Below are 17092 nucleotides of genomic sequence, written 5' to 3'. Positions count from 1 at the left end.
CCAGGGCATCCTGAGCTGCAGGGGGTCACCATATTCTTTCAATTCTGCTGTATTCTTCTATTCTTCCTTGCTCCCCTACTGCTGGAGATGACAGGGAGAGAGGACCTTGGGTCTGATTCAGCACAATGGCTTTCATTAGGGGTGCTCCTGCATATCACAGTTACGCTCTTTCTTAGTGAGAGTAGCAAAAGGGAAGGGGTCAGGGATGTGGTCTTGCTGAAAGACTGCAGTGTGATGTCCTGGGCAGGTACAGGAAGCCTGCACCAGTGGGGCTCTCCTGGCAATGAGGTGGGGGAAGGAAGCAAAGGAGTGAGAGGTAGTGGCAGTGGTTGTGTGGTGCTGCTAACTGTTCTCCCGTGTGTGTTGCAGTGCCCAGTGCCCCACCGCGAAAGGTGGAGGTGGAGTCTGTGAACTCGACTGCCATCCGGGTGAGCTGGAAGCTGCCCATCTCCAACAAGCAGCATGGGCAGATCCGCGGGTATCAGGTTACCTATGTGAAGCTGGAAAACAACGAGCCCCGAGGGCAGCCAGTGATCAAGGACGTCATGCTGTCAGAAGCACAGGTACGGTGTGGGGACCAGCAGATGGTGGGCATGGCACCTTCCCTCTCAGCAGAGGGCAGGCTGGCTGGGTCCAAGTATTTCTTGGCTTCGTGTTGCAGCTCCAGAGTGTGGGACTCTGCCTGCCTGAGCAAGGCAAGCAATTTATCCTTAAACTGTGGCTTAATCATGGGTAAAAAGTTTAATCAGGGAAGATTACTGTAGAAAAGATGATGTATTGGATGATGTTTCTCTCTTACCCCTTCTGTGATACGTACCTCTCTGCCTGCCACATCCTGTTCAGACTCCACCTGGAGCAAACTGTGCTTTGCCTGTTCATTTAGAAATGGTCAGAAAGTTTTAAATAAGCCTTGAGTCTGTTTCTTTTGTGATGCTGAGTATGTTCAGGGCAAAGTGTCTTTGTTGATAGCATCCACCTGGGTGCTGCCTGCTTGTAGGGCACATGGGTGGCTCTGCATCCCATGTGTGCACAGCATGCCAGGCAGAACAGTACCCCTGGCTCAGCAAAGCCTCCCCTCCCTCCTGCTTTTGCAGGGCAAGGACTTGGTGTTGCATTGCTTCTTGAAACAAAACTGTAGGAGAAGCCAGCTTAGTCTGGGAAAGGCTGGGGAGGAAGAAAGCAACGAGGTAGAGGCCCACATCCCCTGTAAATGACTTTGTCCTCTGCAATCCCCACACAACAATCTGTTCGTATTTAGGCCATCTCATGGACACCTCACTGGCTGTGAGCTGCAGCCCCCTTCCCTCACACTGCTCCAGGCACAGCTGTGTACTCTGCACAGCCCAGGAATGCATAGTTGCCTCTTTCCCAAGGTCCAGGGAAGTTTTTGGTGCCCTGTGTGCAATGAAATACAACTCTTCTTTGGAGCAGGGGTCCTTCATCCTGGATGACCCACGCTGTTCTCAACTAAGATAATCGTATAAATGAGGAACAGGATCTGCTGCTGTTGGAAGCAACAAGGAATCGATTCGAGCTGGCTTGCTTGAATGATGCCCAGTATAAATACTGGAGAGCTGCAACGATTAATTGATCTGTCTCCTGAATGCAGCTGTGAATCATTTATGCTTTGTCAGTGGGGAGTGCAGTGCACAGAGGCAGCTTTAGTCCCCATTCATATTCTGAAGGATAAAACTCAGTAATAATGTGGAAGGGGAAAACATTAAAGACAGAAACTACTTTGAGGGTCCTTGCAGTGTTGTCTGGAGCACGTCTCTGGTTATGTTTCAGATGTTCCTTTGTTTTAATAGTTAGAGAAGCTGCTTACTGCCCTTTACTTATGCCAGGAGGATATAATCTTCTGTGTTGTTAGAACAATTGAGGCTGTGTTGTTCAGCTGGAGTTTAGACTTATTAATGGGTCGGTCCCAAGTGTAGGTGGGCGAAGTTGGCAATGTTTTTCTTCTTGGTGTTTTCAAATATGTGATGCTTGCCCGGCCAGTTCTGCTTTCACTCCTTACTCATACATTTCAGAGAGAGAAATCCCATGCTGATGTGCAGAATGAGGATGCCAGAGCCAGAAACTTTTGAAGGAGTGCTGGATTTTGCATTAGTTTCAATGTGTGCATCAAGGAGGCAAGTTCCTTGAAGTTTCCTGGCCTCTCAGGCCATTTGTCAGTCTTCCATATTTGGTGAATTTATGTGGGAAAGTTCTTGATTTCTGTGATATTTTTTCCTGCTGTGTATGGTGGTGAACTCATCCACTGTAATTTTTGGAAGTGAAAATGATAGCTGCAGAGAAGTGTCTGCTCTGAAAGAGTCATGTCACTCTTGGGATAAACTAACGGCGACCCTGCAGGGAAGAGGTTTCACTGACTTGGCAGAAGAGATCTCTATTTCCCAAAAGAGTGAGAAGCCAGGCATGACCTGTGCTTGTGATGAAATACATCTGCTCCAGATGCTGAAGAACCCTGTAAGAGCTGCCATCTTTCAGTACAGCCGTGCATGTCTTTGCAAGCAGCCAGATGAAACTTAACGAGTAGTCCTGGAAGAGTAATTTTCTATGAAAGAAAACAAAAACATACACTGGAAAACCTGCCCCTGAAGGTCATAGGATGAAGATGGCCACAGTTCTGTACTCATAAACACTCACAAACATTTTTACCAGTGCACAGGGAGAGAATTAAATGAATCTTGGGGTCAGAGAAGAAAATCTCTGGACAGGTAGGCAGAGCCCCTCCTCCTGCCTAGCCAGGCTGTCTGCTGATTTGAGTAGGTATGTACCACATAATCTTCTGCCTGCAGACAGTGTGAAGACACTGATACTAAAGCTGACTCATGATTTTTCCTTATTGAAGATGAGAAATGGAAAGAGAGTAAACGAAGATGAAAGGAAAAAGGCAAGGGAACGGAGATGTTAGCTATGCAGATAATATGGATTCAGAGCTTTCAAAACCGTTTGAGCGGAAAGGACTGAAACATCAGCAGAGACGTGGGGGCCCTGGTGCTGGAGAGATCACATTTTATTTTACAGCCTCCTGCCTCGGCAGAGTAATCAGTTGTTAAGAAGGTCCTGTGATGGAGCTGAGGCCTCTCCCTCCCCTCTGTGGCTGTGCCTGTGACTGATTACCTCTGTCAGGATTCTGTGTGCCTTCCAGTCTGAGCTCTCACCTCCTACTGACAGCCTGATGGACAAGCAAATGTGACCCTACCCTGTGGAGGAGTTCCCAGGGTTGTGCAGCTGCAGAGGTGGATCAGGTACCTGCAGCGCCTCTTGCCCGGGCCATGCCTGTCACAGCTCAGCCAGGTCCCATGGTGGGCAATGGCAGAAGATTCATCTCTGTGCCCTGGCTCTTGCATAAAGCACCAAGAGAGGGCTTTTGAAAGGAGCCTAGTGCAGGAGCTGCACTCCACCACTACTTGTCATCTCAAGGGAGCAAGGGATAGCAGGGCCAGGGGACACGAGCATTAAGCTTGACAGGGGCCCACCTCATTTCTTTGGTTTCCAATCTCTGGGCAGCTGCTGGATGTTAGGAGGGGCAGTGGGCTTCAACCCTGCCCTCCCTGCCGATCCACCCTGCCCAAACAACTTGGCAGGGCTGGCTGGGGACAGCTGGCTACACAGAGGTCAGGCTTTGTGGAGAAGTTTCCTGCCACCTTCTCCTTCTGCTGTGCAAACACAGTTGTGGCACAGGAAAGGTATGTGCTGCCCACAAGAAGGGCTGCAGGCTCACAGGAGGGTGGTGTGGTCTCTGCAGGCAGCACTTCACCAACCAGCATGCAAACTAAGTGCACATCCCGCCAGCTTGCTCCAGAAGAGCAGGAACAAGAAATGGCAATCACTTCAAGCTATTGGATTGAGATCAAAGGAGAAAGCAGAGACTTCAACTCTCCCTGAGCAGTACCTACCCCAGGCACAACACAGGAATTTACAGCCTCCCTCTTTCATGGCGTGATAGTCAAGGACCTTTCTCTGAATGTACTTGGAACATCTCATGCATGTCTACTTGTCTAGGTGGGAGTCTGGCATGGAGGTGGCATTCTCTGCTTCCTAAGTGGAACAAAACTGTAAGACATCATCCAAGAGGCACTTCAGTGAAGGACCAAGATGAAGTGCTGGTACCCTCAGACCCCTCTGCATCTCATTGACCAAGTAACTGAGTTTATGTCTGGAGTTCCACTGTTGCACCCCAGTCACTGAAGAAGAGAGGAGAAGAATTGCAGGAACACTAATATTGGCTTCCCATAGCTGGGACTGTTGAGGGCTTGAATCTGTCTTTTGCAAGAGCCTTGGTCAGGGAAAACAGCCATTCCCTGGTGAGACATGACTATGCTGTGTTGAAGTGTAAAATGAAACATTAAAGCATTGCGGCTGCCATAAATACACACTGTTAGCTTTAGCACTTCCCAGAGCCATCCTGCCTCGTGCACACAGCCCTCTCTCAGTTCTTTTTATGACTGCTCCTGGGCTTTTTAGATCAATTTGTCTTACTGACCAACCTTAAACAGTTAAGAAGCAATTGAGCTAGTTTAAGGAAGGAAATGTTTTGATCTGTAGATTAAATTTTCGTAATGAAACTGAATTTCTACCAAGGTATTTATGCAGGCCTGGCTTTTCATAGTTGTTACTCCAGCACAGATCTCAAGGCATTTTTTTTGCACTCTGATCTAATGCAAGATTAAAGTCCACTGAAACATTAGAGCAAACAGAGTTTGAACGTTAAACACTCGGTTTAAAATCCTAGGGCATGATAAACTCCCTGCTATGGTGTGAGAGGCCTCCTGAGCCCAGCTCTGCTCTGCTGTTCCTTGCAGTGAGGTGTCATACGGAGGCAGGCTGGGGTGTTCCCAACCACGTGGCTTCCACCCACCAGGGACATGCTTTTGTAGGAGAAGGGAGTACCAGGCCTGGGATCCTTCCTATGGCAGGGCTTCTGCCAGCTTTTAGATCAGCAGGGGGGAGTGTGTGGCTGCTGACCACGGTGTGGACAGGCTGGCATGGGTGGGACATGAACAGCAATGGCTTGGGTTCAGCTAAGTCTGCAGCAGTGGGAATGGTACCGAGGTGTGTGTGCAAAGAGAGCCTTTAGTGACCATAATACTTCGTGAGGGTCTTGGCTTTATAAAAAGTATGTAGGGGAAACTTGACCTCTTTGCTGAAATTTACTGTTAGGATGGTTTAGGGAATAATTGTACTGCAGTCTCATGGCATCTAGTAAGTGAGCTATAATAAAATCTTAGAGAAACATTTCTCCAACAGCTTCTTCTCTCTGAATTTAGAGAATAAAATAGCAAGTATTTTGAAAGTATGCCATGTATTTCACTGCTGAGGTGAGTACTATGCCACTGTGATAGGCTGCAGCCTTCGAAACCCGCCTCAAATAGCCTGAGTTCAAAAGGCAACTTGTATCTTTGATGCCGTTTAGTGGTTCTGTTACACTTGCAGGTTTCCAAACACTTCAGCAGTGTTAGCTGAGCTTCCCTGGGTCCTGAGGAAGTTGGTATCTGAGCAGTTTCACAGCTGGCAGGTCAGGCTCAGAAGCAAGGTTTGCTAGGTCTCACACTGTGAATCAGGGGCAATAGTACCTATCTTCACTTTGATCTCTATGCTTGAACCCATGGGCTGGTGCTTCCCCCAGGCAGATTTAGTAACGTGAGCTGTAACACATCACCTTGGCTGAGAGAGTTCTGTGTGATCTCTGCAAGCCTTCCTTTGGAGCACCAACCACAAAGAGCACTGCTGTGGGCATGCGTGGCAGCAGCCAGGCTCTAGTGTCTCACCACCCAATGCAGCTTTGATGCCCTACAGCCCCAAATCCAGCCAAAAGAGTTCAGAGCCTGTATTGAACTGCCATGGCCAGGAATCCATGGGAGCTTTTGCTGGGGATTAGTTTGTGTAGAAGCTTTCCCTGCAGGGTTGCTACTGCCAAATGAGTGTTTGCCATTTGGTGTTGTGTAATTGGGAGTGAGAAGCTGTTTCCTCAGTACATGCAGAAGTTTGAACCTCTCTCCAAGCCACACACCACTGTTGGAGAGGAGCAGCTTAGTGTGAAGATCTGTGTGAGATCTCAGCTTCTCTTGCACTGCTGATGACAGATGGCACTTCTTGGTTTTCTGAAGCCCCCAGAGCATTTTGCAAATGATACAGGGAAAAGAAGCTCTAGAAATGCTGTTATTGGTGCTTCCCTGCGGAGAGTGCCTCTGTTCTGTATGTTGAAGTCTTTGGTTCTCAAAAAGAGATGGTGACTGGAGGATCACTAGAACAGAAGCTGGAGATTAGGCAACAGAACTGTTGTGAGTGACTTGTAAGGCAGCAGTCACCCTCAGAGCCTAGTTGGTACAACCTGTCTCTTCTTGCTATGAGGCAGAAAAATGCAAACAAAGCCAGGAGGGGAAAGTACTGCAAAATACAAAAAGTAAGGGGGAGCTCTCCACCCGAGTGAGAAGGAAGCTCTTTGTCTGTTTGTGTGAATGATCTCAGACTCATTGCTCAGGCTAGCAGCATGTCAAAAATTGCTCTATGCCATTTCTTCCCTTGGCACAGCCTGTGTCAAGTGACCCTCTGTGTATAAGTGTTGTAATTCCCCCAACCCAGTTCTGCTAACCCCTGCTGTTGTCGTCATTGTCATCCCTTTCCTACACGTTGCCCCTTAAAATTCTGTGTCTCCATTTTTCTCTCCTCCTTCCTTTCTCCTTCGTCAGTGGAGAGCTGAGGACTCCGTCGACCATGTAAGTACCACTTGTGTGTATTCCAGGTTGGAAGAGAGGGGTTTGGTAAATCGATTTGTGAATTTTGTAGACACAGTACTGTCAAAACATTCCTTTCACTCCCTTAATGAGGCTGGAGAGGTACATTGTGAAGCCTTCCACAAGCAGCAAATCCAGAGAAAATTGGCATTTAGATTGCTCCTAAATGCAGAAAAGCAATTGACATTTCCTATAATCTGTATTTCCAGCTTGTTGCAGTGTAGTTTTAGGCAGGTTCAAGTGATCAACTCAGGAGACTCATCCTGCAGTAGTTGGCCCACCAAGTTATGTGGTAAAATTAGATACATAATCTTTAAACCACATTGATCGTAGTCATGAGAAATAACCTACACCCTCAGCCATGACCTTTGGTTGAAACATAGATAGTAATAAGAAAACAATCACATTTAAACAGTTAAATTCAATTTTTCCCCACATAATTCTGAGATATAAATTTGGAGGAACAAACTAGAAAATGACCTTTTTAGAGTCAGCAATTCAATTACGTGCCCTACTGTGAGCTTCCCCAGCACGATGCATTTCTCCTCCTGCTTTATGTGGAGCATTCTTGCTCGGAGTGGCTTTGTCATGACAGCACTGTGTTTGCATTATGCAATCAGACCTTCTTTCATCCATCCCTCGTCTCTCTCCCCTCCTCCCAGCTTGCTTGCTTTGCTCCTGGTGGCATGCTTTCGCGTGAGAACTTCTCTTTGCATGGGTTTTGGAGGAGTGAATTCTCTTGGGACGTTCAGAGTCTGCAGGTTTTGTGAGAGTGCTTCCCCGCGGGTCCACTGGCACCGATGGGACTGCGCGTCCACTCACCCGCACGCACCATCTGCTGCAGGGGCGGAGTGGGATCGGACTCTGGTTCACACGGTGATTTTGGCGGGGTTCTTGTTGGTGCTTGTTGATACTTCTCTGGGCTGGCTGGTTCTGCGATGGTAACGTGGTGATTTTGATGAGTAAGCCTGGGCAGGTAACCTGAACCAGCAGCACTGACTGGAAATCAGCAGGTTTAATAGCGTGGGTGTTTGTGCGAGTGAGTGATGGGAGAGTGGCTGCACTCTGAGAGCAACCACAGGTACCCCTCATGCCCCTCAAGCTGGCAGGGATCCCCCGGGGAGGGGTCAGACCCCTGGAGCAGCTTCTGACAGTGCCCATGCTGCCTGTTCTCAGCAGCTCAGACTTAACCCGCTCCATCTCTGCTCGTCGCCTTCTGAAGGGGTAAATAACCAACGTGGAGTCACTGCCTCTGTTCCAAAAGCTTCCCCAGGCCCTTCTCCAGCCTGCTCATCTCTTGCTCCCTGACCCAATGGGTTATTAGTGCTAATGGCCCAGACTCCCACAGCACCACAGATGAACGCTGCTCAGAGGTACCTGCCCAAGCTGCTGGGAACTGCTGAGCTCGCTGAGCTCACTTGTTCTCAGGCCTGGCCAGCCAGGCTTGGCACCAGTCACATTGCTGCTGGAGGCCAGGAGGGAGGAGCGGTTCTCCTCTCTTTGATCTCAAATTGAAGTGCAGAGCCATGCCCTCTTCCTGCCCAGAGGAAGCCAAAGCTTGCAAGGATGCACCCTGTGAGTCTGCCTCCCTCCCAGACCTCCCACGATGGAGGTTTTCCCTCCAGGTCTTGCCAGGGCCTTGCACTGACCTATCCCATCCCTGCAACCCAGTGCCTGGTAAGGAGGGTGAACACAATGCTTAGAGCTGCAGGTGCTCCCTGCCCGGGGCCCCCCACCCCTGCACTGCCTCCCTGTGCTCCCCAAGGCTCTGCTGCAAGACACAACTTTAAAAACCCTGGAATTATCCCCCAAGAGATTCTCATAGCCAGGTGAACTGGCTTTTGCCCTGGTTCACAGCTCCACAGTCCTCTTACTTAGCTTTCACATAGGACCATATCTGGATCAGATCTCCCTCTTGGCAGAAGCCGTGGGAGAGCAGAGCTGCTGACATGGGTTGCTGGTGGGTCCCTGGAAAGGCTAAGTGTCAAAGGCAGGGGTTGAAACGAGGGAGGTGATTGTTGGAGTGGCAGCAGTTGTTTGCTGGCTCTGTGCAACATGTGTGTTTGAGCACGATGCATGAGTGTGAGCCAGGGAGTGTTGTCAGTGTCCTGCTGTTGGAGACACTGACCTTGGTGCCTTCCTTTGGCTCACTCCCGTAACAAGTGTTTACTCTTCTCGTTTGCCTCCTCTCTGCCTCGTGAATGCACTCCCAGGAGACAGTCATTGGGGGCCTGCTGCCAGAAACCACCTACTCCGTCACAGTTGCTGCCTACACCACCAAAGGAGATGGTGCCCGCAGCAAGCCCAAAGTCATCACCACCACAGGGGCAGGTGAGTGTGGGGAGCAGGTGTCACAGCCTCACGGGGTGGGGGTAAAACCTCCCAGGAGGTGCATGGGGAGCATGGCCAAGGCCAGGAGGAAGCAAGAGGGGTGGAGATGCAGAGGGGCAGAGGTACAAACCCTTGTGATCTCTAGCCCATGCTTAACAGACTGCCACTGGATCACCTGAGCAAAGTGCAGCAAACAGATGGAGATACTCTACCAGGGCTGGTGAGAGAGCAGTGAAACTCATGGGTCTGAGCTCATCTGCGTAGTCCAGAGACCTGGGAAGAGGAAGCCTGAAAGTCCAGGCTCTCCCTCAGCTTTGGAGTCCTGGCCTGTCCTCACCTTGTTCCTTTAGGCAAGTGCCATTTCTTGCTTCCTGTGGTGACTGCAGTGCTGCCTGGAAGGGCCCCTGGCACAGCGGGCTCCTAAGAGGGGTTTCTCAGCTCCCCTCTGCCGCTGATGCTGCTTACATAGCTGAGCCTGGCTGCTCCTAGAGCCATGGTAAAACCTGCAGTGCAACAAATCAGCCACAGAAGTGCTGCAGACACAACTTCTAGGTCCTGGTGATCCCAGCCAGTTTGGTTCTGCTGTCTCAGTAGGTCGTACCTGCGCCTGGAGCTGGAGCACCCAGGAGTCATCTGGCACTTCCCTCCAGGTGTGGTCAAGCTTGCCTTTGGCAGTGGTACCAGCTAGTTGACACTGTCTTGTCCTACAACCAATAATCCTGCTGCTTCCTCCCACCAGCCGCAGGAACAGCATTTACCAGTTGTCATTATGGGAATGCAGCTTGTGCAAACTGAGAGCGTTTGTTCCTGATGCTTTTAAACAAGGAACAGCTTGCTATCTCCTCCGCGCTGCATATGGGGAGCTCCAGAGGTAGTTTCCACTGTCACAATCTCAAATGCTGTCTCCCTGGTGCCGTGCCATGATGTATTTTCTGTTCATCAAATTGCTACAGCTGTCCTATAAACAGGAAGAGCTTCCTAAACATCCCAGTGTTGTACTGTAAACCACAGTGGATCTTCCTATGTTATGATGCACATTTTAAGGTTAATATTTGGAATCAGCTTTGAAAATACTGTGTCCCTTAATACTAGCTGTTGTTAGACATTGTATTATGAGTGCAAGGAGGATGGCACTGGCAATGGCAATGTAATTATATGTCTTAAATACCTACAAAACCAGCCTCCGGGCCTTTGTACAGTCTCGACTGCAGGCATGACCTCAAAGGGGAGTGTTGGTGTCGCCCTCTGATGGCAGAAAGCGGGCATCATTCCAGCAAATACGGTTTTCTCTTGTGCTCGACTGTGGGCTCACACATTTCAAAAAACTACAAGGATATTTAACTAGCTTTGGCTGCAATCCCTTTTCTTTTCTTTTTTTTTTTCTTTTCTTTTTCCCATACTTTATGGCCCCATGCCTTTGATTCTGAGTATCTTCCCTATCAGTTGATTTGTTTACAAATCTGAGCTGATGTGAAGACGCATCCTTTTTTTAACTGAAGGAGATCAAGGTATTAAACCATCAATTTAAAGCCATCAGTTCCTAACCGGTGACGGCAACACCCCTTGACTTGTGCAGCATAAGCAAAAATCCTGTGGAACGCTTGTGTTCACCTCTCCCATCGACACTGACATCACGAATCTACTTCTCAACTAAACCAAAATATGTTCTGATGGCAAACAGCCCACCCAGCTCTGCTCGCTGCCTCTGCAGATGGTAAAACTGCAAGGTTTGAGGATGAAATTTGTCTGCCTCCAGACAGACCAGGGCGCTGGAATCGGGCTTCGGGGTGTCTGTTGTGGTGCAGTGCCTCAGGGCCAGCATGGCCTGGTGCCGTGCACTGGCTGGAGTGTCTGAAGACCACTGATTGGGAGGACGGGATTCAGATCTTCTCTGAGATAAATACGATGCTTTGAGGTACCTTAAACATTTCCTGTAAAAGGGGATGAATTTTGGGGCTGGATATGGCTGAATTTATTTCCGGTTTAAATGGCAGCACGTGGGAAAATGGCAACTGAGAGCTGGCTGGCTCCAGCTTCCCTCGCCACCGGATTAGGGTCAGTCTGCCTCTATCCCTGTGAGTTGTCTGTCATCCTCTTCACCCTGTTGTCTGAACTTTCCCACTTTTCTCAATCCTCACGGACTGAGCAGCACGGAAGCGGTCCTTCCTTCCCCTCCTCCCAGGCTATAGATGGTCATTGTGTGTTTATGTTGCAGTCCCGGGGAAGCCCACCATGATGATTAGCACGACAGCCATGAACACAGCCCTCATCCAGTGGCACCCACCCAAGGAGATGGTAGGGGAGCTGCTGGGTTACCGGCTGCAGTACAGACGTCTGGATGAGGAAAAAATGAACACGATAGACTTCGGGAAGAGAGACCATCACTACACAGTGACCAACCTGCACAAGGGGGCCACGTACCTCTTCAAGTTGTCTGCCAAGAACAGAGCTGGCCCGGGAGAGGAGTTTGAGAAGGAGATCACAACTGCCGAAGATGTGCCAAGTGGCTTCCCACAGAACCTGCGTGTGGTGGGTCTCACCACTTCCACCACTGAAGTTGCTTGGGACCCCCCGGTCTTGGCAGAAAGGAACGGCAAGATCGTCAACTACACAGTGGTATACAGGGACATAAATAGCCAGCAGGACCTGGCTAACATCACCAAGGACACGAGTATCACTTTGACAAATTTGAAACCTGATACCACTTACGACATCAAAGTGAGGGCCCGCACCAATAAGGGGGCTGGGCCGCTCAGCCCCAGCATCCAGTCCCGGACCATGCCCGTAGAGCAAGGTAAGTGTCCCTCTAACAACCCTAACAGGAAGCTGTGCCTCCAGGACAGGGACCTTTGCTTTGGTTCATGAGGCTTCGCTCCCCTCTGCTCTGGCTGTTGTGATCAGGTACTGTGTGGCTCCCTAGTCTAAAACTAGTTCAGTGAGGGAAAGCTCGGCAAAGGTTTTCTAAAGTTGCCATTTGGGGGGAGAGGGGCGTTGGTGGTACCTTCATTGCATCCACAGGCACACATGGATGTTTTATCTGCATACGAAAGGCTCTTGCTTGAACTGGAGCAGGTGGCTGAGTAGGATCATCTGCAGATCCAGTACCTGAATTACACTGCTGTTTGATCATGTCAAAGGGCCAAGGGAGTGTGAGTGGAGTGGGGATAGAGAAAGGCTGCAGCTCAGCCTACAACTTCCTTTCTGTGATGCTGAAAAGTGTAGTCAAAAAGCAGAACTCCTCTGGAGACTGTAGATTTGGTAAAAGGCTGCTGCTCTCTTCTCTTCGTTTCTTACTTCTCTGCTGTAGCTGAGCTCTTTGACCTCTGCTGCTGAGTTAGACAAAGAGACTTGGAGTTGAGCTGCCGCCTGGCTCCCTCCTGACTTGGCTTTACAGTGTTCAAATATCTTGTTTTTCATTCCAGTGTTTGCTAAGAACTTCCGTGTCAATGCCGTCATGAAAACATCTGTGTTGCTGAGCTGGGAAGTGCCTGACTCCTATAAATCTGCAGTGCCTTTTAAGGTAAGAGTGGGATTTGGAGGGTAGGAAGCTCCTCCTGTAGCAGTGAGCAGGACAGTGGATAGCAGCATCAGCTGGGTCCTGTCGGTCAGGCTCACCACTGTAGCTCCATGATGGTGGTCACACAAGCTTGTCCTGATGCCTGACATGGAGCTGAGGTGTGACAAGTTATAAATTTGATTTAATCACAAGAAATTAGCAGGACAAAGTGGTCTGAAAAGAAGCCAGTGAATAAAAGTAAGAGTAACTCCTTTTACAACATGTCCTGTCTCAGACATCCATATCCCCTTCATGAGTCACTTCAGAGCATCAGGGCAGATGCATAATCTCAGGGAGTGAAGGGACAAAGCATCATCAGACTTCCTGAAGGTCTTAAGGTGTGAGCTGCACAAAATGTGTCAGTACAGCAGGAACTCTGCAGGAATGCTGCTCTGTTTTCACCAGTACAGTTCTGGATGTAGTGTCATCCAGCAGGCTGCAGACAACACTGATGACCCTGCCTTCCTGCTCTTGCCTGACCCCCAGTACTTGTCACCTATGTGCATAAAAGGCTGGAGTGTGTAGGTCTCAGTACAGTTTCTCTCCATTAAGAAACAAGATGTCCATTAAGAAACCAACATGTCACCAAATTATCATTGAAGATAATCTTCCCAGTCTCAGCACCAATCTGCTGCCTCTGCAAAGGTGCTGGGGCGGAAGCAGTGTGATTTCTCTTCCTCCTTGCATGTGCCCCCTGCCATGCTGTGCCTAAAGTGCAAATACAAGGCCTGCATGAGCTGTGGGGGATGCATGGCCAGGGGAATGAGGGGAAATCTTGAACTGCATCCACATCAAAGTGTGTGAGTACCTCCCCTTCCATGTTACTAACTCTCCTTGTTTAAACCCTGAAGCTGAATTACCTTGATCAATAGCAGGCACTTGTTAACATACAGTTTAGCTGAAGCAGACAAGGCTTTTGTGAAGACCCTGTGGTATCCAAAGCTCTCCCCGATGTAGGGCGCATTAGGATCAGTGTTCAGATATCTGGCTGCAAGGAACTTCACAGAGCCGGTTACTTGGCACTCTGCTGCAGAGCCAGTGTGCTTCATTTTGCCTTGTCTCATGGCCCAAAGCCCACACTGCTGTCTGACAGTGCCATGCTGGAGAGGGCCAGTGTGACCCTGGGAGCATTACCACCACACAGGGGTGGGGGAGTGGTTGGAGGGGGCCAGGAGCCAGGGATGTAGTGCTGATGCCCTGTCTGTCTCCTCTCCTAGCTGCACAGCTGTGATTGCTATCACAAAGTGCCTCAGGGTCCGCCCCTCCTGTGGGTTAACCCTCAGCTGACACGGGAGATGGCATTAGCCACTTGTTAACTTAAGAGCAGTCGTGCAAACCAGAGTGTTAGAAGGATATTTCTCTAATGGTGCCTTCTTTTTATTAATATTCCCAGACTTGCAGACACACGTGAGTCAAGGCCAGGAGCTAAGAGGGTCAGCTGTAACTCATGGATTGTGCCAGTTGAAAGAAATCCTTAACCTTCAGGATTTTGTGTTTTTATAAACAAGGTTCACCTCTCTCCAATTCAGGCACATGGGATGCTGAGGCCAGAGCCTAATACTGTAACTAGCATAGAAGATAAATCTCCATGGGAACAATTAGTATTATCTACACTTGATAAACAGTCTCATGCTAAATCTATGTCCCAAAGGGTGTCATATTCTACTTTAACAGATTTAATTAAAGTAGATATTGTTCCGACAATGAATAGTGAGGCACAGGCAGGACTGGTGCTTTTTTTATTAGAGAATGAACTGAGACCTTAAGATTTTTCATTGCTGCCAAATCAATAATGAAGTTTTGAGATCTCTTTGGGGAATTTTCACAGCTTCTTCTCGTCCAGGAGATAAATTCCTTTTAAAATGTTGCCCAGCAGTTGTGGTGGAACAGAGGCACTATTCCTTTTTTTATTCCACCTGTGGAAGGCTGTTCAGGAGCTTTCATGAAAAGTGCAAGATAGATACAACCTTCTCCTTGGGGAAAGGGCATTTTCCTGAGATACATTCTTCAACTTAAGCATGGGACAGAGGATATATTGGTTAAAGGTGGCGTTACAAGGTATTTTAGAACTGGGCAGAAGGAACAGCGCCTTTTGAAAATTATAATGATCTAGGTTTGGAAATAACCTCTGAGAATGCTGGGCAGTGCTGTCTCACAGTGTGTCCCATAGAATGTAGTAATTACTCCTGCCTGCAAATACTCCAGCCTCGTCTACTTTTCCATCGAGTTGTTATCTTTCCCAGTGTTGCACACTATGTGTCTTTTCATCTTTTAGTTCAATACATTCTGTACTGCCTTGAAATCAAATATGAGAACTTCAGCAGTGACATTTGGACCCACCTAGCTTTGCAAATCTTCTCCTGTGAGTAGGAGCAGCAGAGATGACATTTTACAGCAATCTGTGGGCTAGTCAGCACCGTTTGGCAGTTCAGAACCCTTGGGCCAGATTTGCTGCTGACTCTGGTAGTTACCAGTGGGCCATGATGCAGCCTCTAAATAGCATTCCTGCTTGAGCTTCAGGCATCTTCCAGCTGCCCAGGAATGACTGTCTCTGAGCCCTTACATTAGTGTAAGGTTTATGTAGAGGCCTTAACTAATGGTTCATAACACTTGAGAAGACAATGTGTTGTGGCAGGTAAGGGGACGTGGAACTGCTGCAGCAGCTGTGAAAAGGAGGGATGGCAGAGAATGCTTCAGGAAAGCATTGCAAATGCCAATTTCACTGTCTTTGGATGCAAACTCCTGTGCATGGCAATAAAAATCATCATCTGGTGTTAGCACTGATTCAGAGGCTGTGTCCTTGCCAGTTACAGTGCAGAGCAGCAGGAATACTCTGAACTGAAGTGTTTGCCATCTCTCCTGCCTCCTCTTGCTCTAGGAAAATGGCTCTGTCCCCAGCACATGCTCATGTGCAGGCAGTTGGTGGGTGTCTTCCCTAGAGCACACTGAGAAGCAGTTGGTGATGCCTTTATTAGGGAAGAATTCGTAATGAGAAATCTTATCCAAGAGGTAGCAGAACTCTGTGGGCTTATCATCCTTTTAGCATAGGTTTTAATGCTGGAAGTTTGGTTTTGTTCAGATCTGTGTGGGAGCACATGAAAGAGAGGTCTTGCTGATCCCCCAGAACATGCCCTGACTTACTGGCACCTGGTGTATCTAGACCTGTACTATTGCAATGTCATTGAAGGGGTGGTGCTGGTCCAGACAGAAAAGCTGCTAAGATGATTTGAAGTCTAGTAGTCCTGTCTTTGGTGTACCTACTTCTGTGTCAGAGCATCTACTTATCTGACTCCAGTGCTGCAAGAAGCATTTCTTTATTTTGATTTTTCACTCATTTTAGCAGTCAGCTGATGCACATGTCTTCAGAGAGAGGGATTAAAGCCCAGGAGAAAATACCATTAAGAGGAGTCACAACAGAAAACAATTCTCTCTGGCTGTTCTACTATGCTATCTTTGACAGCCTTTCTCACATGGGGAGCAGCAGCAGGACCTTTGTCCCTGCAAACCTGTTGCTTTAGTTACTTGGTGCTTGCTTTCACAGTCCAGTCCTGAAAATTGAAGCACGTCAACAAATGAGATTGATTGCATCTCTTCTCCGTAGCTGGCTTCTCTCTGCTGCTGTGTTACCTGTTAGGAGTCTTTTTTCAACAACAAAAAAGCTGGAGCTTTTTCCCTATCCTGATGTCCATGCAAAGTGACATGGAGAGGGTTGAAGCATGCTGTGGGTATTGCTGTTTGGATAACACAAAAGCAGAGCTGCAAATTCTAGGCCTAGCCAGGTCCTTGTGCTCCACTGGCCTTCAGATCTCTTTCCAGGACCTCTCTTTTCCTTCCAGTTCCAACACTGAACATTAGAGCAGTGCTAATCAGCTGCCCTTGTCCTAGAAAGCTGGCAGCTTTCTGTACAGTTCAGCCACCTGCTGAAAAGGGACTCGAAGGAAAGTTTGACCCCATCTTGCTGCGGCATCAGCCTGAACAGTGGACTCAGCTGGTGAAGAATTATTTCAAGTAATTAGTCTTCCACAGAGCTGTCTTATCTCTCTTTCAAGGCTACTGTTGAAACAAGCAGATTTTACCATGGGGTCTCTGCCTGTAACACCTAGTAACTGGCATGGTTTAACATGCTCCAGCTCCACCATTGCCAGTTTTTGGCATGCTGTGTCTCTGCACCACTCTCAGAAATCCAGCACTCCCCTGCCATGCTGGACAGTCACCTGGTGCAAAGAAATGTGCTGATTTTTCACAGCTGGGACACAACCGATGGCCTCTCTAGCTGTGTGCACCCCGTTGGTCTCTGTCTCTGGGAACTGTGTGAGTTCTTGCCTGCAGAGGCAGCACCCTGGGCTTTGGGGTAAGGAGTTGTTCCAGCAGGATCAGGATCAAGGTCCCAGGGCAGATGGGCTGCTGGGTGCAGCTAATCCAGCAGTGCCCATGGCTGCTGTGCCTGGGGGGAGGCAGGGGT

The 17092-nt window shown here is 48.8% G+C and overlaps 1 protein-coding gene across 1 annotated transcript in view; it reads left to right on the top strand.

Moving 5' to 3' along the window:
- The window catches only part of PTPRF (protein tyrosine phosphatase receptor type F), a gene marked incomplete at both ends in the record, with an annotated part of 243257 nt that overhangs the window by 184133 nt on the left and 42032 nt on the right, over window positions 1–17092 (top strand). Inside the window, 5 exons of the mRNA XM_084211481.1 lie at window positions 370–563; window positions 6699–6725; window positions 8957–9074; window positions 11290–11868; window positions 12497–12594. Of these exons, the coding sequence (XP_084067607.1) occupies window positions 370–563; window positions 6699–6725; window positions 8957–9074; window positions 11290–11868; window positions 12497–12594 (1016 nt within the window). The remainder of the gene's footprint in view (window positions 1–369; window positions 564–6698; window positions 6726–8956; window positions 9075–11289; window positions 11869–12496; window positions 12595–17092) is intronic.

This window comes from Fringilla coelebs, assembly GCF_963513975.1.
Source record: "Fringilla coelebs genome assembly, chromosome: 9".
Taxonomy (NCBI): domain Eukaryota; kingdom Metazoa; phylum Chordata; class Aves; order Passeriformes; family Fringillidae; genus Fringilla; species Fringilla coelebs.
The sequence above is the reverse complement of the archived record's forward strand: the minus strand, read 5'-3'. Positions and strand labels throughout refer to the sequence as shown.